The sequence below is a fragment of the Littorina saxatilis genome, linkage group LG2, assembly GCF_037325665.1.
Source record: "Littorina saxatilis isolate snail1 linkage group LG2, US_GU_Lsax_2.0, whole genome shotgun sequence".
In the NCBI taxonomy this organism is placed as follows: Eukaryota; Metazoa; Mollusca; class Gastropoda; order Littorinimorpha; family Littorinidae; genus Littorina; species Littorina saxatilis.
Genome location: NC_090246.1, coordinates 35026477 through 35049207, shown reverse-complemented (window position 1 = coordinate 35049207; position 22731 = coordinate 35026477). Strand labels below are relative to the sequence as shown.

Genomic DNA, 22731 nt, shown 5'->3' with positions numbered 1-22731 from the left:
ACACACACACACAGAAGCATGCCAGCATACATAAACAGACATACCTTCAGTTGTACCACATGAAATACACTGTTTACGTGTACGAAAGCAATTTATTCAGACAAGAAAAAAATTATGAATGTATGCAAGACCAGTCTTCTGCTACTCTTTGAATGAAGAGGAAGCTATGGGAAGGACACACAAACATACAGACATACAAACAGTAATGCTCACAGAAAAACTTCTCGCTTGACTCTGACTCTGACAGGCTACAAAAGTTCCATCTACATTCTAATGTCTGAGCGAGTTCAAATCTCTTCCGAATATTGACGTTTTACTGTGTGTGTTTTTCTCAGCAACATGGCGACGCAAGACTGGGTAATATATGTTCACAACAGACTTCAGAGAAGCAGCTAACATTTACACAATGAATTGTTCAGACACTGTGAAGGTCTTTTTTCATAACGAAAAAGGCAGCGATAGTGAGATTAAAGCAGAAGAGTGGATCTCACAAAAAGAAGCTGTGTAGCATACAACTACATGGGCAGTATAAAATCCGCATACATGAAAAAAAATTTGACTCTGCTAAAAGCATTTTGTCATGTGAGACTCCGTTCATAAATTACAGTAATACCAAGTCACCTGTTGGAATAATTAACACATTACAGGTTTGGTCACAAAGAGGTTGGATGTAAGGAACAGTGCACATTTGCGTATGTTTTTTTCTCCAAAACAATGCTATCAATACAAAAAAACAAAAACAATGCGAAGTTGCTTTACAAGCATGTCAATCAATAAGCCTATTAATGAAAATGAGTGGTACACCACTTTGTTTCCAATCAGCAAGATGTGGTCAGCAGTTTGATACCGGGTTTATGCTGGGGCAAACATAAACTCAGCAGCAGAGGCTGATCACCCCAGCTACAAGACGCAAACATCTCAAGTCCAACACACTAGGTTCTTCTTGTACCACTGTTGAAAAAAATCATGAAGCTGGCAATATGACGGCAACATTGATAAGTCAGAATACAACGTTATACTGGTATATTGTGAGGCAGTGTAGTATAGTACCATTCCCAGATTGAACAAGAATCAATCTACAACATACAGACATCAGCTGTGCTAAGCTTGAGATTAACACTGAAGCAGAATGTAGTGATAAAAGCGAAAAGTTTGTGTTCTTGTTTCTTCCGTTGTGCTCTGTAAATGTGATTTAGCAGAGCGGACTTATCAAGTCGATTTACATGAACAAGCACATAGTTTAGACTGAAGCATTTGTATTTTTTTCTCACTCTCAGGAAAAGCAGTTACAGTTATCATTCTAAACATGTCAAGTACTAAGAAAATCAAATATCTGTATACTGCGCAAGAGGTCATGAAGACAAACGACAAAATGCCAAAAGCCATTTTGATTCCAAACAATATGATATCACATTTAATGTAGAGAAAAAAAAGCAAGAGTGAAGAAAAAGGGATAAGTAGCAGTTCAAATATTCACACAAAAGCCTTCAGTTATGTTCCATGTAGTATGCTACTGTAAGTTTGTACTGTTGAAAACAGCCTTCTGGTGTCTGAATGTTTGTCGTGAGTCAAATCTTAAAATGCTGGGGCAAGCATGCGTATAGACTTGACAGACACAAACATTACAGAAACTCCAAAATGTGCTGTCAAAAACCACACCAAATTTAATACAGGCCAAAAAAAGCTTATCCATTCATTTGTGAGAAACTACCATAAAATGAAAACAGATTGCTTACATCAAAAATCTCACATGTCTGTTGCAAATGCCAATCACAATAAAATTCAAAAGTTATGCAAAAAGTCCTGCCTTTTGCTCCACAGCTTTTTCTGCTGGCGGATGTACCAAGGGAAATGCAGAACAGCATTTAATGTAGGGACGAGTCGGTGTGAGTTACAGGTAGTCTATGAAGTCTATATGTTTAAAACCTCTCATGGACTTTTTCTATTACTCATGCATCCATTCCGAGATGATAACTGGGGTCTCAAAAAACAAATCGTGTAAATCCTGGATAAAAAGTACACAAACATGTCATACAAATGGACTGAAAGTCCAAGATTCTAAAGCTAGATGTCCTTAGACACACACGGACATCATAATCACTCTCTCAGTAAATTTATGCTTTGTCAGATCTGAAGCTTTGGGTGGTGTATGGGAGGACAGCTAGAAGATCCAAAACGCAGCAACCTATGGATAAATACTCAATCCTCAATTGGAAGGTCGAGCTGATTTTGATTTTCATCACAACATTCTCAAACAATCAGATTTTTTTTCTATTTTTAACGTTTTTTTTATATCGTATTTCACTCAAATCTCACTCCGACGGAAAAAGACACACCTTTTCCAACAACTGTTAATTTGTAAGCAATGTTTTACATTTTTTCTTATAACACATCCATCAGCACATCCTCTGGGATAGCACCTGAAATTATCCAGTCCTCGAAATTACGCTGAAAGTCACTGAATACTCAGAAGATGAAGAGTAGAGAACGAAGACTGCATACTCTCCGAAAAGTTGCTGCCTTTTAGATCCGATCGAGACGTGACGAAAGCCAGGTCAATTGTAGAGGAAAGCCAGGTGGATCTAGACTTCAGTTCCCTCGTCGATAGCCTCCTTCTCCTCCCCAGGGATGGTGGGGACCTGGGGGTTGCCCTCCATGAACTGGTTGATGATCTCCTGCATAGAGTCGCGCAGCTCCGCGGGGGGCTCCGAGTCCTGATGGATCTGGCTGTCCTCCTTGATGACCGTCTCTTCGTGGCCGTCAGGGCTGATCATGGTCTTCTTGTGCACCTCCTTCCTCATCACCACCCTAAAACATGGTGAGAATTGTACTCAGTTATGGCATTCTCACACCTCAAATTACTTACGAGTGAAGTTGTGGGTTATATATATACTTACTTTTTAGTGCGAGCAAAATCCAAAATCTTACTGAAAATAGTAAATTTATGTAACAATCTTGTGACAGAGTAACGTGGATGTACTCGCTGTTCCTTCACACACACACACACCCCCGCCCAGATATATGCCAACCAGTTATCAAGTTAACTTCTTTTAATTCAGCGTTCGATAAATCAAGATAGCAAATGCGCACAGAGTAAGGACTAAGGTACACACAGAGAAATACCCACTCGCATTCTTTCTCTCTGGTATAATGATGTCAAGCAGTCATAAAACAAACATTGAATGTGACAACAAAAGCATATAAACAATAAAGTGCACATACACCCCCCCCCCCCCCCCAAGTCATCAACTCATACACACTGAAGTTAATAACATAAGTACACAGTAAAGTCTTACCGTCGTCCCGCCTATTACCCATTTACCAAATATTGACCACCACACACACATGTACATACTTTCAACTCAACGTGCAACCTAAACAGCACACATTATAGTGAAAAATCATAATTTCATTCATTTTTGTCTCAGCTAAATTTAACTTGCCCTAATCCCAGGGATGTCGTTAGGCGTCGGACATCGGACATAGACCGATTAAAAGGCTCAAATGTCCGATTCACTTAGCCGCATAGCGGTCAGATGTCTTATCGTTTTCAACTGAGCGCGGTCATTGTCCGATAAGAACTCCATTCCTTCGGACAGCGCGTTATTTGATAATTTTCCTTTCATAATAAAAATCTTCAAAAAGTGACCGAGCGCTCTCGCGTACAGGTGCACTGAAGTTGTGCAGTGCAGATCTTGCGTTTTCCGAACCGTTTGCGGTATGAGCTATTTGCGTACACCCGTCTTCTGACAGCACACTAAAGTTAGGAGTACGGGAGACAACTTAAACTGACCAAGGCTCGCGTATGCTTTAATTTGCTTTCGGTTAGAGTTAAAGCGCAAGGCACTGAATTATGCCACTGAAAAAAGCTAAAGCCTGCCAAACAAACAAAAAAGCTGAACACGTTTGGCGTTTCAACGGCATCGTGTGCTACATTAGGGCCAAGAAGAACATGGGAAAACACGGCTAGCAATAGCATAATTCCAGAAAATGACAGCGCCAATGATTGTGTCGCCGCTGAAACCTCCACAATCACAGAAAGTAAAGTTTCGTGACTTGAAGATGTACGTGTTGGTACAACAGGACATTCGCACAGACGGTCTTTTAATAAGGTTAACTATTCATGTTGACCCTGTTTAGTACTAGTTGGCAAAGAGACCATCTATATTGGTAAACTGTTTTGTTGAATATGTCAAGAAAAAGCTCTATCAAGAAATCATGCAGTTTGTGTGCCAATCAAAGTAAGAGTGCTGAAGTTTTTGGTTGCTTTTTATATTTAGTCAAGTTTTGACTAAATATTTTAACATCGAGGGGGAATCGAAACGAGGGTCGTGGTGTATGTGCGTGTGTGTGTCTGTGTGTGTGTGTGTAGAGCGATTCAGACTAAACTACTGGACCGATCTTTATGAAATTTGACATGAGAGTTCCTGGGTATGAAATCCCCGAACGTTTTTTTCATTTTTTTGATAAATGTCTTTGATGACGTCATATCCGGCTTTTCGTGAAAGTTGAGGCGGCACTGTCACGCCCTCATTTTTCAACCAAATTGGTTGAAATTTTGGTCAAGTAATCTTCGACGAAGCCCGGACTTCGGTATTGCATTTCAGCTTGGTGGCTTAAAAATTAATTAATGACTTTGGTCATTAAAAATCTGAAAATTGTAAAAAAAAATAAAAATTTATAAAACGATCCAAATTTACGTTTATCTTATTCTCCATCATTTGCTGATTCCAAAAACATATAAATATGTTATAATCGGATTAAAAACAAGCTCTGAATGTATGTATGTATGTATGTATGTATGTATGTATGTATGTAGGTATGTATGCATGTGTGTTGGTGTGTCGGTGTGTCATGTGTGCAAGTAAAAAGGGTATTGTAGTTGTACATATATTACTTTAGATATTTTTTTTTGTTATCATGGGTTTTATGAATTTTCTTCTCTTATTCTTTTATAATTATTAATTAAGTAGATGTGCAACGCCAAGGCACTGCATACCCCAGCGAAAGACAAACCTCTCTCTCTCTCTCACTCTCTCAAACACACACACACACGAACACACACACATACACACACACACCCAAGTTACACACGTACACACGTACACACATACACTCACTCACACGCACTCACTCACTCTCTCACACACACTTCACTGTACTCACAAAACACACCCCCATACGCACATATAGACAGACGGACATACACACCTTTACAAACAAACACACATACACACACACATACACTTACGCACACGCACAAACACAAACCAACCCTCTCTCTCTTTATCTCTTATACAAACAGACACACACCCACACACACATGTACATACGCACGCATGTACGCACGCACACTGGCACCCACAGACACAGACACACACACACATTGACTCACACAAATCTCATACACACAATACACACACTCATACGCACATACACGGTTGGCCTAGTGGTAAGGCGTCCGCCCCGTGATCCGGCGGGAGGTCGTGGGTTAGAACCCAGGCCGGGTCATACCTAAGACTTTAAAATTGGCAATCTACTGGCTGCTCCGCCTGGCGGCTGGCATTACTATGGGGTTAGTGCATGCTAGGACTGGTTGGTCCGGTGTCAGAATAATGTGACTGGGTGAGACATGAAGCCTGTGCTGCGACTTCTGCCTTTTGTGTGGCGCACGTTATATCTCAAAGCAGCACCGCCCTGACAATTATGGAAACAAACAAACAAATACGCACATAGACAGACGGACACACACACCTTTACAAACAAACACATATACACACTCATACACACACAAACATACACACAAACTCATGCACACACACATTCACACACACACACACACTCCGGTTGGTCCGGTGTCAGAATAATGTGACTGGGTGAGACATGAAGCCTGTGCTGCGACTTCTGTCTTGTGTGTGGCGCACGTTATATGTCAAAGCAGCACCGCCCTGATATGGCCCTTCGTGGTCGCCTGGGCGTTAAGCAAACAAACAAACAAACACCCACACACACACACTGTACATACGCACGCACACACACACACACACACACACACACACATTGACTGACACAAATCTCATACACACATAACACACACTTATACGCACATAGACCGGCACGGTTGGCCTAGTGGTAAGGCGTCCGCCCCGTGATCGGGAGGTCGTGGGTTCGAACCCCGGCCGGGTCATACCTAAGACTTTAAAATTGGCAATCTAGTGGCTGCTCCGCCTGGCGTCTGGCATTATGGGGTTAGTGCTAGGACTGGTTTGTCCGGTGTCAGAATAATGTGACTGGGTGAGACATGAAGCCTGTGCTGCGACTTCTGTCTTTTGTGTGGCGCACGTTATATGTCAAAGCAGCACCGCCCTGATATGGCCCTTCGTGGTCGGCTGGGCGTTGAGCAAACAAACAAACAAATACGCACATAGACAGTCGGACACACACACCTTTACAAACAAACACATATACACACTCATACACACACAAACATACACACAAACATACACACAAACTCATGCACACACATTCACACCCACACACACACTCTCTCTCTCTCTCAAACACACACACACACACACACACACCAAGTCACACACACACACACACACACACACACACACACACACACTCACTCACACGCACTCACTCACTCTCTAACAAAAAACTTCATACACACAAAACACACACCCATACGCACATATGGACAGACGGACATGCACACCTTTACAAACAAACACACATACACGCACACACATACACTTATGCCCACACACACACTTACACACACACGAGTACAGACTCTTGCACGCGTGCGCACGCACACACACACACACACACACACACACACACAAATACACACACACCACACACATACGAGTAAAGACTCATGCACGCGTGCGCACACACACACACACACACACACACACGCACACACACACACACACAGTAACACTAACACATGTGCACAAAATGAACACAAACACACACACTGCGCGAGAGAGAAAGACTACAGGGAGGCATGACGTCATGATGCATTAATTGACGTCAAAGACTTTCGACCGTGACGTATTCTTCTTACGCGAGCTTTATCCATAGACTTGGAAACTACGGAATTTCTACCCGTCCAAAGCGGCCTGGGGTGGCGTTTGCTGAAAAAATGGGGGCGCCTATTTTACCCACCGTATTTTTGTTAGTATGGTCCCCATTTTTGGTGAACTTCCATCTCCAACTGTAGCACGTAGCCGGGCACAACGAATCCTTCTTTATCATGTATTATTCGGTGTGCACATTTCTCAAATCGATTACAGTATAGCGTTCACGGGATACCTCCAGCTTCGCTGGGATTAATGACCTATATGTGCTGATGACCAATTTAATTTCCTTTGTTGGATCAATAAAATGTTATGAGTTATGAGTTATGAAAATCAAATATATAAAAATTATTATCAAAATTAAATTGTCGAAATCAATTTAAAAACACTTTCATCTTATTCCTTGTCGGTTCCTGATTCCAAAAACATATAGATATGATATGTTTGGATTAAAAACACGCTCAGAAAGTTAAAACAAAGAGAGGTACAGAAAAGCGTGCTATCCTTCTTAGCGCAACTTAGCTCTTCTTGTCAATTTCACTGCCTTTGCCATGAGCGGTGGACTGACGATGCTACGAGTATACGGTCTTGCTGAAAAATGGCATTGCGTTCAGTTTCATTTTGTGAGTTCGACAGCTACTTGACTAAATATTGTATTTTCGCCTTACGCGACTTGTTAGTTTGTTTGTTTCTTTTTTGTGTGTGTCCTGTTTGAAACAAAAGTGATAAAACAATATACGCACACAATGTTGGTGCATATATTGATTTGTGTGTGTGATCATGATTTTGTGTTTTGCACAAAATTATAATGTCCTATTAAAATGTCTGAAAGCAGTCAAATGTCCTATTGATGCCGAAGAGCTCAGGACATTTGTCCTATAGGTATGAACTTGTGGCAACATCCCTGTAATCCTCTTTCCACACCCTCCACCACCAATATTCAAACTCACCAACACTTATACAATCACAGACAGAAAAGATCGTACCTGTGCGTCTGAATACCATCGCCTCCCGCCGCCTCAGTGCCATCAATACTGTCGCCTATAACCACAGCATCATCATTATCAGTCATTTCATTTAACCATTGTGTGTCATTTCGTATAAAAGTCTTTGTTTCACATGCTTCTAAAAAAAAGATTATTGTTAACACAAACCAAATGGTATTAATTACTCAAAAAGTTATTTTAAAAAGAACTGATAATAATTAACTATTAGTATGTTAAGAAAACTCATCTTATGAATTAAAAGTACAAACAAATGATGAATAGTCATGGTTACTGCTGTTAATGTGATTGTTATTGTTATTATTTCATATGTAATCCATTTTCGACCTTTATATTTAGTTTGTGATTATTCTTGGTTATCATGTAATCAATTTTTTCATTATAATATTTAGATTTTAAAGCAAAATTGTTACAATTCTCATACCGATAACTAGTTTATTATGTACATTAAACTACTCAACATACAATGTGCAAGCACACACTTAATTCCTTTCACTCATTAGTACGCCTTATGGCAGTATTTTACACACACACCCACACACTCTTTCTCTTAAACTATGCCCAACCCTCCCACCTCCCAGCAGTCATACAGAGTAAAAGATCCAGGAAATGACTAAACTAAACCATGCAATGCACTAAGCATTCCTTTCTAATGCATACTGCATTTTTCTTGCAACCAAAATATAACTTGAAAGACTCCAGGAATTTCTTGGTGTTCATTACAATATTTTTTTGGTCTAATTTTGATATATTTTCCTTTAAAAAATTCACTTCTACCGCCAGGACGCAGCGTAAGCAAGTTCAAACCCTCCCTTGCTCAACTCAATATTTATCGTGTTCAAATTTGTGTTTCTTTTCTGTACACAAATCCTGAATAACTGCTTGCACATGCACATGCAATGAAAAAAAAAGCACACCTAGTGGTTTGTGTGTGGGTGTGTGTGTGTGTGTGTGAGAGAGTGAGAGAGAGAGAGAGAGAGAGAGAGAGAGAGAGAGAGAGAGAGAGAGAGAGAGAGAGAGAGATTAGTATTTTTGTCTTTGAATGTCTTTATTCCACAAGAACACAGAGAACAGTATGAATGCATAAAATAAAGTATGATATGAATAAAGGGATGATACCAGGGGATGAATGAAAAGACGACACCTCACAACACACACACACAAAGATGGCAAGGACAAAAAATGCATATATGATAAAATGGCGATCTGAATGACATGTGGTGAACAGAATAATTATGAGTGAAACAAAACGAAACAGAACGAAATATGGCACCTGCAAAGCCAGATAAACAAATGCAATGAACACATTCACTGAAGCATAAAAAGGTGCATATTTTTTCGTGGGCATGAATGATAATGAAAATTAAACTGTGCTGAAAAAGTGAATAAAATATAAAACATAAACTCCAAGGACACTGCTTTACATGTGGCACAACCAAGTACATCTGTCAAAGGCGGGAAAATCAAAGACAAATATTAATGATACACTGAGGGTCGTCTGCTCAGTAAAACCACATAACTCCCGCAACAGAAGTTCTATGATCTTACGCAGACAACCCTCAATGAATAAACACGATAAACAACACAACACAATGGGGTTTGTAACTAGAGCAAATGATACACCGATAAGTACAACACTTCACTGAAATAAAAACAGACCTGAATTAACAACAGAAAGGTGTCTTTGATTCCAAAATCGTATCAAGTAATAACCATAAACAATGGCTGCATTTATCTGATGGCAGACTTCAATGAAGCTCCAGTGAAAATGAGTTCAGATTTTGAGTGGTAATGCACTTTAACAAAATTATCGGTCTGTGTGTGAAACATACGATTATTTGGAATCAAAATGACATAACAGACACCCATCAAGAGTTTTCTCATTTATCATGATGACAAGACTCTTGATCAGCACAACATCTTTACTCACGCCAGTTCATTTTTGGGGGTCAAAAACACTTTGTACTAGTGCACAGTGGAAGCACGTGCACACGACATACGTCACAATGTGTAAAGAAAGGTATGTTTCTTCATGGAAGAATCAAGGGACACCAAATACGCAGGAAATATCACTGGAAATGATACTGAAATGCCCGCTCATGAAGTTAATCTTCCTTCGAGAAAGACAGATGCATCGTGAGAAAGGCAGCAACGGTAACAACCCCGTATTGTCAATGTTAGTTCCTGCGTGGAAGTTACTGTGTGGATTGCACCTAAAGGCAAGCGAATCAGCCCCAAAGGCTTACTTTTGCTCTCTGATGTTGTGTTCTGTCACACTTCTTTGCAAGACTTGAATGCCGTTACAGAAGCACAAAGGCATGATAACGGGCAAAACTTATCATTTTAATCCGTTAATAGTGCTGATATCTTTCATTATCGTTCGTATTTGTTTCAACTGCTAAAACCAGACCGGTTGAAACAAAGAGGAGCAAAAACATAGGCAGATAGACTGATTGGCTTGCCCGTGGTGTGAGCCGAATATACTCCTGGACAGCGATTACTGTGGGCACTGAATACTTATGAACACAGCGACTGAGTTAAGAAGGGCTGTGCTCGACAACACTCAACGTACACGGCACCTGTATCGTCCTCGTCAGAGATACTGCGATCCTCGGGCCTGTCAGCTGCGTGAACAAGAAACATAGTTTTATATTATAACAGCTTTGGTAACAAAGATGTGTAAAATCAACATTTTTAGAATCGATTGAAATTATCTTGAACACAGACTTTCAGTTCCACACACATACATGTTTTAGACAGTTGAATCGATCACAATCCTTTTTTCAAATAATGTCTTTAGCGTCCTAAAGTAACTCAATTCACTGTTTTTTGTGACAAACATCATTTAAAGAAACATTAGTACACAAGTACCAAAGGAAGAAGCTTTGTGCATATGAAAAATACCCAGAGTTGAGTGTTTCAATTAATATCACAGACTTGTGTCATCTAAGAAAAACGTTGTCAAATTATCCTATTCGCAAAACATCTGCTTGTTCTTTCTTATATTACTGTAAGTCAATCAAATGCTGAATTATCCTATCCTTAACAGTAAATAGTTCACATAAGACTACAGAAAATTACGAATGAAGTAAATAAAAGAAGACTACAACGCACAGACAAAAAATATCAGCATCACCTAAAAATAAAACTTCAATACAAACAAATCTACCAGATCGTAATAAATCACACCGAACCTCTGGCTAAAACATAACTTGATACAAAAATTAAAATAAGTGAAAATCAAGTGACAGACAAAACAGTTAACAAAAACAAGAGTACTTGATACAAAAATTGCCCACGAAAACAGCTTGAACTAACAGCAGTAAGTGAAGAGGACTTGCACAGTAGCATTCTAGAACTAAAGAACCTTGCAGATAGACAGTGTTGTTTATATCTGCCACTTTGTCCATTATAGGACGCGACAAACAGAAACAGAAACCAAGAAAGAACAGAAAGTAGAACACAATAAGGGCAGGAAAAAGAGCCTGGTCATGGGCTAGCATGAGAAGCCGACCAAAATGAAACTTCTAGAGTTTTGCCACAATCCATCAGATTCCATTTTTACTGTCTCCCAGACCCCTTCCCTGCTCCTCATTTATCTCAGCTACCAATGATAACATATCAGTTCATATTTAGCTCCCGAAAGGCGATTTTATAAGGAAATATACAACAAAACCTGAAACATGAATTGGTGTAAATAATACACAAAACACTACACGCATAGCATTGTAGACAAAAAAGGCAGATGGCAATGTGAATACCAACCAGAACAAAATCATAGAATAGACCAACAGAATATACAGCACCGAAAAACTAAAGCAGAACGACAAAAGCGTCAGGTGAAGAAAGAAAAACAGAAGTGTCACTGAAGGCAGAGGCTATAAGGGACACAGCTGAACCTAAATAAAGAAAAGAGCAACATGCATGCAGGTAGAGCGTGAGAGAGCGGTGCACATTACAGCGGGAGGCTGATGATGTAAGAAACGGTAAAACGTCAACGGTCATAATTACATCAGCACAATGTTCAAAGTACCTCGAGGCTCGCCTTCATCCTGCGGCGGGGAGGCCGAGCTTGACCTCTCCTCCCTCTCTCGCCGTTTTTCCTTCTTCATGGCCTCCCACTCGGCCATAGTGTACACTTTTTTCTCCTCTTTGTATGGACCCCAGTGCAAGAAAGGGCTCTCCTTCTCGCCCTCCTCTTCGTCCTCCTCGTCGTCTTGCGAGTAACCGCCCGACTCCATCAAGTTGCCGTCATCGTCGAGGAAAGGGTTGGTGGAGCGGGTGGTGGTGACTTTGGTGGTGGAGCTGGTGCTGCTCGTGCTGCGCATGACCTCGATGGAAGCCCCGTGATGGATGTACTCCGAGGACTGTATCATCTGGCTCTTCAGCGTCTGCTCTGTGTGGGACGATTTCATGTCCTCGATCGAGTCAGCAGAGACCTGCATGAAGTCGTGAGAGTCCGTGTGGGATTCTTCCGACCTGCACATGGTGCCGCCAGAACTGCCCATGCTCCAGTGAGCGGACTCCACGGACATGAGCATCAGGTTCTCGGGGGCCTGTTCTTCCACCTGCACCAGCTCTAGCGAGTCTGCTGACGTGTGCATTACGTCCTCTTGCAGCGAATCCTGGTCGCATTTGTCAGAGTGTTTTTCCTGTTCTAACGAGTCCACAGATCGCACCATGCTGTCCTCCTGCTCTTGCAGGGAGTCGGTGTCGAACCTGCTCGAGTCTGAAGTGCGCATCTGCTGGTTGAGAGTGAGAGAGTCACTGGAGAGTTGCATGATGCATTCTCCAGCCAGGGAGTCTGCGTCAATATCGTATGAAGCCCCTGCCTGAGCAGCGGGAGGTTGCGGGGGGCCGGCATAGATGACACTTGAGGTCATCTCCGTCAGCTCCGAGGTGTCTCCTTCCAGAGAGTCCAGCTCTCCGTCTTTGTCGTCCTCTTCACTGAGTGAGTCACGCTCCACGTCGTGACTGTCCGGTGATTCTTTTTCATCACTACGCTTTGACCCCTCCCCTGCCTCGCTGATGTCAGAGCTGCTGTAGCCCACGGAGCTGCTGTAGCCGAACATGGGCCCCGATTCAAGGCTCCCTGCCAGACTGCCTGCTTCCAGGTATGACACGATCTTCTGTGCCTCAGCCTCCAGTTCAATGTTCACCACAACATCTCGTTCTAGTCTCTCAAATTCATTGAGGGAGGCAAGTGAGGACGTTTCGCTTCTTCGCTGCAGTGAGCTGTCGATGGAACTGCGCCTTTCTGTGTCTGTGTCAGAATGAAGCTCTGCCTCCAACTTCTCAAATTCAGTCAGCGAAGACATAGAGCCATTTCCAGAGCCTGAGCCTGAGCCAGACTTTCCGCCGCTGCTCTTGCTCTCTGGTGTCGTGAACTTGTTATCCTCCACTGAACTGTTAGACCCTTGTTGGTCGATATGACGCTCCAGCTTTTCAAATTCCGAGAGTGAGGATGTTGCAGAAATGTTCTCTTTTTCCATTTCAGATTTTAAACGCATTAGTTTCTTTTCGTCATACGACCCGTACTCAAACCTTTTCTCTTCGTATGAAGATTTTGTGAAATGCTTCTGTTTTCTTTCATCGAAAGACCCACCGAGACTTTCCTTGTCTGAAGTGTCGATAGAGCTTGACCCAGAATTGCCAATCGTCTTCTCTAGCCTCTCGAACTCCAGCAAGGAAGATGAGACCGAGGCATCATCTCTCTCGTTCAGTGGTTTGGTAAAGTACCTGGTACTGCCAAACCCAGGAGACTGGGACACTATATCCGGGGGTGAACATTGAAATTGTTCTTGTTGGTCGGAATCAGCAGATTCTGGGCCAGTATCACTTGCCAGCTCTTCTTTGTCAATCATTTCAAACTGCTCTTCTTCTGAAAGTTCTGTGATAACAGACAGAGCAGCTCTGTCCACAAACTCATAACGGTCACTTTCTACTGAGGATGAGAGTTCAACGTTGCTCCCATAACGATCACTTTCAACAGATGAAGACAGCTCATTATCCTTGCCACAATAACGATCACTTTCCACTGAAGATGACAGCTCTGTGTCTTTTGGTTCGTAGTGGTCACTTGATGTTGAAGAAGACGATGACGATTCTTTTGGAGCAGATGAAGCCTGCTTGGGCCACTCCTGGGTGCTCATCATCTTCGGCTCATCCTCTTCACTCTCTTCAAACTTCTCTGCGTTTCTTTCCTCGATTTCAGCGTGCGTTGTCTGAATGTCTGAATGGAAGGAGGAGGACATGGAAGCAATTTCAGCCAGTCTGTCTTCCACATCACTTTCCTCTTCTTCATCGTCCTCATCCTCTGCCTCCGCAGCAACAACAGTGGCAAAACTATCCACGCTTGACGAATCACCGTGGTCTTCGGGACTGAGAGGTTCAGCGTAGTCCTGCATTTTGAGGTCTGCTTCCATGGGTTCATCGTCTGATCCATCCTCAGCTTCCACCTTTGATAAATCTCTGAGCGGAAGTGATGCAAATGTATGAGCTGAGGCTGGATCACTCCTTGCTAAAAAAGAATCCTCTTTGGCTGATCGTTTGGACTCCCCAGATGCTTCTTGAGTCTCGATGGTCATCTCAAACTGCATCTCATTGTCTTCTGGCGACTCCACAAAGTGCAGTTCCTGATATTCACCGTCTACACTATCATCTGGCTTCTTCTTTTTCTCTTCCTCTTCATCCTCCTCTTCTGGCACACATGTTTCACGAAAGTCTCTTTCTGCAGGAGCAGGATAGTCAGTTTCATCAACTACTTCATCTTCTATTTCATCAATGTCTGCGCCTGACAGATGTTCTGTGATTGTGATGCCGGGGATGTCTTCAGAGACCTGTTTCATCAGCACTGTGGTCTTTGTTTGCTGAGAGCGTGGGGGAGGCATGGGAAGGAGTCTGTCTTCCCCTGAGTCGGTTAGTTCCTCTTCATCCTCATGCATCTCTTCTTCAAGTGAGTCCACAATATCCTCCTCCTCCTCCTCTTCTTCTTCTTCTTCTTCGTCTTCTTCTTCTAAAACAGCCTCCTCATACTCTTCCTCCTTTTCCTTTAATTTCTCTTCTTCCTCTTCTATCCTTACTTCTACTTTCTCTTGTCTTGTTTCCATGATTTCCCATTCTTCATGTAATTTCTCTTCTTCCTCTCCTGTTTTCATTTCTATTTTTCCTTCTCTTGTCTCTAGGACTGCCTGCTCTTCTTTTTCTTTCTCTTCTCCCTTTGCTTCCTCTTTTTCCCGCTCATCTTCCTCCGTTTTCACTCTTTCTTCCTCTGCGGCCTTTTTGGCTGACAGTGTCTGCACTTTCTCTTTAACATCTTCCAAAATGGATTCTACAAAGTGGCTTGCAGTTTTTTCAATGTTTTCATCTGGAACAAGCTGAGCTGGGCTTTCAATTTCTTTGCCATCCTCACGACCAAAGAAATTTTGACGGAGAGCATCAGGAGTAGGGGAGAGGGGTCGCTCGAGGTCGTCATATCCCTGGACACTAAGCAGTCCAGCTACTTCGCCGCCTGTCGCTTGGTCACCTGCCTTCTCCTCCTCCTCTTCATCCTCAGACTCTGGCTTGCTGTCCTTCAGCCGGAGCAGTTCTTCCTCAGGTTTTTCCATGTACTCCATCTCCTCTGCCTCTTCTTCCATGAATTCTTCTTCTCCCCCTGCAGCCTCTGCAAGCAGATTTTCATCTCCGATGTCCAACTCCTGTTCTTGGACAGGTTCATCTTCATAGACATCTACGCTGAACTCCACCTCCACTTCATGAAACTGGTCTGGCCTGGTTTCCACGTCGCCAGGGATCTCTATTTCCAGCGCTCGTTTGCCGGGGTACACAGAGCGAGGGTCTAGCTGGTAGGGCTGGTCTTCAGTTTCCTCTGGAACAGGGGATTCCGACTGACGCAGCACTGGTTCTCCTACTTCTTCATCAGCAGCCTCCTCTGCTCCCTCTTCATCCTCCCTTCCTTCAACCACTTGCTCCTGCTCTGGCACTGCTGCTAGGGGTGTGTCTTCAGCTGAGGTGATCTTATCCCCCTCAAACAGAGAGCTTGATCTCATCTCAGTTGAGGTTACTATCTGGTCTGACACCTGCTCATCGGTTTGGAAGGTGATTTCCGTCGGAGGCTGGGTAAAGTCAGAATCCTCAGATTTGATCATGATGTCTCTCTGCTGTGATGTGGACATTGTGACGGTCTCCTCTGAAGGCATCTCAAGTCCGTACAGTGTCTGTTCGGATGTAGACATGAGTAAGTCCATTTCCCGAGGCAGCTGTAGCTCTGACAGCGTCGCTTCCACACCACTTATAGGTTTCTCATCATCAGTGGCCCACGCTTGAGCTGCTGTGCTGCTCTCCTGCTCCTCTGTTTCGTCTTCCTTGGTCTCACTCTCACTCTCCATCGCCGCATGCAACTGTTCTTGCACTTCAGCGTCCACTGCTGGCATTTGGGCTTGAACCAAATCTGCATCATACTCGGCAACGTATTCCACTTCAGTGGGCCCATTAGCGATGACTACATCCTCTCTCAAGTCAGAGACCTCCATTTCTCCAAAGCTGCTTCCCGAGGCTGCAGACTCGGCAGAGGCCACCATTTGGTCTACCACACCTTCCACACTAACATCAGTCGCATCCCTCAGTTCACTGGGTGACATCACTTCAAAGGGTGAGCTAAGGTCGTCGTCCTCTTCGTGTACAGTTGACTCATCCAGTGTTTGTCCTGCGTCCTGGTCATCGTCTTCCCCTGTATCTATCCTCATGTGCTCCAAGACGTGGCTAGCCTCCACCAAGTCACTGGTGGTGTGCATGTCCATCGTGTCGCCATACCGCGGCGTGGGGGCTGGTGGTGAGGGAATAAAGTCTGATGACAACTCTTTGGTCACTGTCAGATCTTCTGAATCACTTCTAGTGGGGGTGTCGACTTTCTCTGTTCGAAAGAGGCTGGATTCTGTCTCGAACACGTCATCCTCAGGGCTTGAGAGGATGGCTTTGACAGGAGCAGTAGGTGTCAGGTTCTTTTCCACTGCATCAGGAGAGATATCATAATCTGACACCACATGGCACACTCTGCCAGTGTCAAGGTCGTAGGATGCAGCCAGGAGAGTAGGCTCCACTGACATCTCAGAGGAAGACGTTGACATCTTAAAGTCGTCGGTAGATTGTTCTGATGCGCGGTTGGTACTCAAAGTGTCTGTTTGGAACGTCACTCTCTTCTCTGAGGGAACTGGTTTTACAGAAGCGTCATCTTCTTCAAAGTCGTCAACTGTTGGCCCTTCGTCAATGGGCGACAGTTTCTCTTCAGTGGAATCCTTCTCATTCTCTGAAGACTCGTATACGTCATTGTCAGCAAGAGATTTCCCCAGAGTGTGTACAGCCATGGGGAAAGATGTTGGGACTTCAGGAGCGTGGGCTTCAACTTCAGGCTCTTCAGCAATCGCATCTTGCAGTTCGACTTGGGATTTGAAAGGTGGGAGGCGTTCTTCGCTATCACCAGAAGGAGATACAGAGCGGTCTGTTTCATCAGCCATCTCCTGTAGGAGCTCTTGCTGCGCCAGTCTTGACTCCATGCTGACAACACTAACCAGAGGCTCAGCAGGGGGAGGTATCATCGTTTCAACTTCCTCTTCGGTCTCTGAGGAGACTCTTCTCTCCACAGACTGTTCTAGTGAGCTTTCAGTGGCCCCAAAGTACAATGCCATCTCTGCGGCTGCTGCCTGGAACATCGTGGCGTCAGCAAAGCCGGTGTCTCTTGCAAGCAGCTCCTCCTTCACCTGCTGTCGACTCTCCTGGATGGTCGTGATCACCTCTTCCGCGTGAGCATGTGAGATATCATCGTGAGGTTCAAGCACCTTTTCGATCTTGCCCTCCTCCTCCTCCTCCTCTTCCTCGACAGGCTCCTCCTCCACCTCATACTCTTTGTACTCGTGTTTGATGTCTTCATTGAGGTCAAAAGTCACTTTCGTTCTCTTGGGCTGCATTCCTTGTCCCTCCTCTTGCTCTTCCCCTCTCTGGGCAAATGAAACACTTGCAAACTCTGAGCCCTCTGCTTCCCTTCGGTAGAATGTGCCAAGGTCAATTGATCTGTTTTGTTGGAGGGTAGTCTGTTTCTTTTCTTGGTAAAGGTATGACTCTGAGAACTGGCGTTTGTACTGGTGGGCAATTTCCCATGGCATTCTCAGATAGGTGCCTGAAATTTCATCGAACACCTCTACTTCATTGTCAGAGCTGCTATCTGAGGATGACTGTAATAAAACACCACGGGCTGTAACACCAGCGTCTACGGGCTGTTGTTCTAACGGTGTTCTTTGGGCAGAGGGTTCTCCTTCCTCTGAGATGGATTTGCTGGGTTCTGAATGATCCTCGGCGCGAACTTCTCTGTCTTCTACCTCCGTGTCTTTCTCTTCAACTTCAGCAACTTTCTTCTCGGATTCAAAGCCTTTGATTTCGTCTTCCAGGTAACTTTCTTTCACTCCAGCTATTTTCTCAACGCCGTCTGTTCTCCTTTCAACTTGCTCCTCTGTTGTTTCCTCTTCCTTTTCTTCTGCTTCAGCTTGAGTGTCTTTCTGTTTAACCTCGACGACTTGCTCCTCTGTTTTCTGTTCAGCTTCATATTCTCTTTTCTCTGTTGTCTCTTTTTCTTCAGCTTCAATTTCTCTTTCTTCCACTTCAATGAGATACGTACCAGAGTCGTCCGCACTTGCTTCGTAACTCAACACAACGTCACTTTTCTGCTCAGGGTAGGCAGAAACCTTGTCCTCCTCCTCTTCTTCATCAGTGTACTCTTTCTCAAGATGCTCGTAGCCTGTGGCAAATTCTTCGGGGCGAAAGACAGCTTCTGTGTAAGTGGCCTCATACTGCCTCTGAGCATCCAGTTCTTTTCGGAAGTCATCAGGGAAGTCGAAGGTGTAGGGTTTCTCTTCCAGATCTTCGGGAGAGATCTCTCGGGTTTCCTGCTTTGTAAGCTGGCGTCGTGGTTCTTTCTGAATCTGTGCACTTGCATCCTCATCTGTGAAACTCATGTTGTCAAACGCCATGTTGTCAAACGCCATGTAAGTCAGCCTTGATACTGTGCCTTCCTCAGACTCGCCTTCAGCAGTTTCTGTTGGAGCTGCAGCAGCCTCCTCCTCAGCATGCACAGACAAGGGTTCGTGTGAAGTGACCACTTTTTCTTCTGTTATGAAGCGCTCTGTTCTTTCAATCTCAGTTTCAGACAAATCATGAACTGTCGGTTCTTCAACAGGTGTAGTTTCTTCAAAAGTAACTGGTTCTTGAGAGGTAACTTCTTTGGCAACGGTAACAAATGGTTCACTTCCCTCTGTCTCGGTTTCTTGAGCAAAGATTCGCTCCGTCGTAGAAGTGGTGGTTGCAGAATCTTCAAAGAAAGATGTTGCGTGAGAAGTAACCTCAATGTCTTCAGTCACAAAGTGTTCGGTTCGCTCGGTTTCTGTTGCATCTTCTGTTACTATGGAATCCTCTTTTGTCAGAAATTCTTCAGTTCTGTCTGTCTCCGTTTCTTTAACATCAGGAAATGCTGTTTCTGCTGTAGTTGCGGTTTCATTCAGCCTATCTGGTTTTTCAGAAGTAACGTCAGGTTCTTCAGTTAAGAATGCTTCTACTCTTTCTGTCTCTGTCTCATGTAAATCAGAAAATACGGTTTCAGTGGGTTCTTCGTACTGAGGTAGTTTGTGAGGTATGATCTCTGTGTCTTCAGTTGCAAACGTTTCTGTCCTGTCAGTCTCTGCTTCGTGGACATCTGCTTCAGTGGTTTCAGCAATCACAAACACGTCTTCTTTGTCTGTTTCTTTTTCAATAACCGATGGCTCCAGATCTTCGAGTTCAGTTGTTGCAGTCACAGTTTCTGTCACCGAAGGTGCTGAGGGTTCTCTTGCCTCGATGTGTCCATAAATGTGTACCGTTGCCGAGTCTGTTTCTGACACTGTCGTCTGGAGGGAAGCTGGCTCTTCAACAAAGAGCGTCTTCTCAGAAACCTCAGATCGTTCATCTTCAAACTGTTCAAAAGACTCTGTGGCGTGAAACATCCTTTCATGTTTACTGAATTTCTCGCTAAGCTCTGTACGCTGTTGAACCACTCGCTCAGTGAGAACTCTCTCCTCTGATACACGTTCTTCTGTGGATTCTACAGACTGCTCGAACTGCTCTGACTGATGCATCTGCATGTGCTGTTCAAACTCGGAGGCTTCGCTAAAAGAGAAAGCATGCGTGGAAGGAGAGCCCTTTGACAAGGGAGAAAACTGCTCCTCAACGTCTGTTTCCTCAGTTTTTTCCTTGCTCCTCTCAAGAATTTCTGCATCTACAAAAAGAAGTGTTAGTATCAGGGGAGGGCCAGTCATAGACTGTACAAGTTAAGGTCAACATGCTAACATAGTTACATATCACATACTTTCCTAATCTGGCCCTAGCTACGTTTCGTTGCTGGGTGTCACTGAAAAACAATAACAGGGCATCTGTCATCTTATCAATTCTTTGAATAGGTACACGCATATAACTGCTTACACATACAATTGGGCTATACGTACTATTGCAAAAGCTGTGTACTGTAAGAGACAGAAGTTATCAATACGAACTGAAGTTGAGAGATGCAACATAAGCTATTTAAGGCAAACAAAACTCATGCAACTGAAATGAAACCTGTAGAAGAGAACCCGACAACTGTGCTACACTCGCATCTGTCAAGATGTGAGCGTGAGAACGGAAATGCTGTCGAATGACCGAGCACGGTCGTCATCATTGGTTCACAAGAACAAAGAGAGGAAAATGAAATCAGAAAATGAGTAAAACACAGAAAATGAAATGAAATGAGGTCTGGCGCGGCAAAGAGCACTGAGCAGACAACACTCAAGTACCTGCATCCTCCACATCGTCTAGCTGAGCAGCATCTGAGCTGGAGGAACTGAGTTTGTCGTCATCATGCTCAGCGAGACCAGAGCGCTCAGGGAGAGCACCTGCCCCCAGCACTTCACCTTCTGTCAAAATATCTCAGTTAGTGTTTCACCCTGCTTGCATTACAACATCCATCATCGTCTTCTTATCTGGCATGGTATTGGCCATTTATTTACTTTTTTTGGTTTAATTATGTAGACATACAAAGCCATGCACGCAAAAGCAGATTTTGTTCACTTCAATGTACTCTCAATTGTTCATAAAACAAATAAACTAACTGTGAACTGTTCTGAAACTACGTCCTCTTCAAACAAGATGAGAAAAAAAGGCTATCTTAAGTATAAACCTCTGCAGACATGCAGTTAGTTCCAGTTACAAAATTCATTAACGTTTTCAGTTTTTGTCTTCCCCGTTTTCGAAATTGTACAAATATAGTTATTCATTTTGCTTTTTGATTTGTATAAAAAAGTACAGCCAACAGAAAGACCTAAAAAAAAAAGACATACAAATTCTTTTTCTCCACAAATATAGAGAACATTCATGAAAAAATGACACAAAGAAGAAGAAAAAACTGAAATTCGATTCAGCAAGGGAAAGTGAAAGTTTGACCAGATCAATACATTCTAAAAGCAGTCTTTCTGTTACAACAGAAGTAATTTCCTGTGCTATTTCGTTCAAGATTACTTAAAGGAAGAAAAATGAACCTAGTTAGGTAGTATATATCAATATCCATTTTCACAAAATCACCCAAGCTGCTCTGTATGTCCTGTCCAGAATAATGCTTTGTTTGCTTGCTTGCCAAAAAGTATTGTACTTGTAATATGTCAGGGCAGGGATGTAGCTCAGTCGGTAGCGCGCTGGATTTGTATCCAGTTGGCCGCTGTCAGCGTGAGTTCGTCCCCACGTTCGGCGAGAGATTTATTTCTCAGAGTCAACTTTGTGTGCAGACTCTCCTCGGTGTCCGAACACCCCCCTGTGTACACGCAAGCACAAGACCAAGTGCGCACGAAAAAGATCCTGTAATCCATGTCAGAGTTCGGTGGGTTATAGAAACACGAAAATACCCAGCATGCTTTCTCTGAAAACGGCGTATGGCTGCCTAAATGGCGGGGTAAAAAACGGTCATACACATAAAATTCCACTCGTGCAAAAAACACGAGTGTACGTGGGAGTTTCAGCCCACGAACGCAGAAGAAGTAATATGTCAAAATACTGTACTTGTAATATGTCAAAAATACAGTACTAGTATTATGTAAAGATTTTGAGAAGAGGCTGAAAAAAAGTTTCCCTTTTAAAGTTCAGCTTCACTTCACTTTGATATACAAATGTGTGCTTCTTATCCTACCAAAAAAAGCACTCTGGACATCAACAATAGTCATGCAAAAGAGTGTATCTACTGACAACATCAACCATGACATCTCATGGCGCACTAATACTTTTTCAAAACTCAAAATAAATATTGTAGTTACAGAAAATCGTTCTATATAGAAAAAGAAGTGAACAAGAATAAACATGAAGTGTGTACAAAAATGGAGGAAACAAAAATTGAAAACTGAGAGAAAAAGTCCAACGAAAGAAAAAAAGTAAAGGTCAAAGAAAACGGCCGGCTGGGGCTGGCTTCAAGCAGACACCGCGTCCAACTTGTCACACACTTGCAGCAGCTGAATACTAACATGCAAGCATATTGCTTTTCAATATAAACAATTCTTCTGTGCTCTTTTTTCATCGTACAACATTCTCTCACTGAAAGC

The 22731-nt window shown here is 43.2% G+C and overlaps 1 protein-coding gene across 1 annotated transcript in view; it reads right to left on the bottom strand.

Annotated features, from left to right (window-relative positions):
- Positions 1-72: 72 nt before the first annotated feature.
- The window catches only part of LOC138952780 (uncharacterized), a 219007-nt gene continuing 196348 nt past the window's right edge, over positions 73-22731 (bottom strand). The window contains exons 77-81 of the mRNA XM_070324514.1: positions 20944-21063; positions 12129-20390; positions 10675-10719; positions 8078-8132; positions 73-2808 (exon numbers count right to left, since the gene is read on the bottom strand). Coding sequence (XP_070180615.1) covers positions 2583-2808; positions 8078-8132; positions 10675-10719; positions 12129-20390; positions 20944-21063 — 8708 coding nt within the window. The 3' untranslated portion in view covers positions 73-2582. The remainder of the gene's footprint in view (positions 2809-8077; positions 8133-10674; positions 10720-12128; positions 20391-20943; positions 21064-22731) is intronic.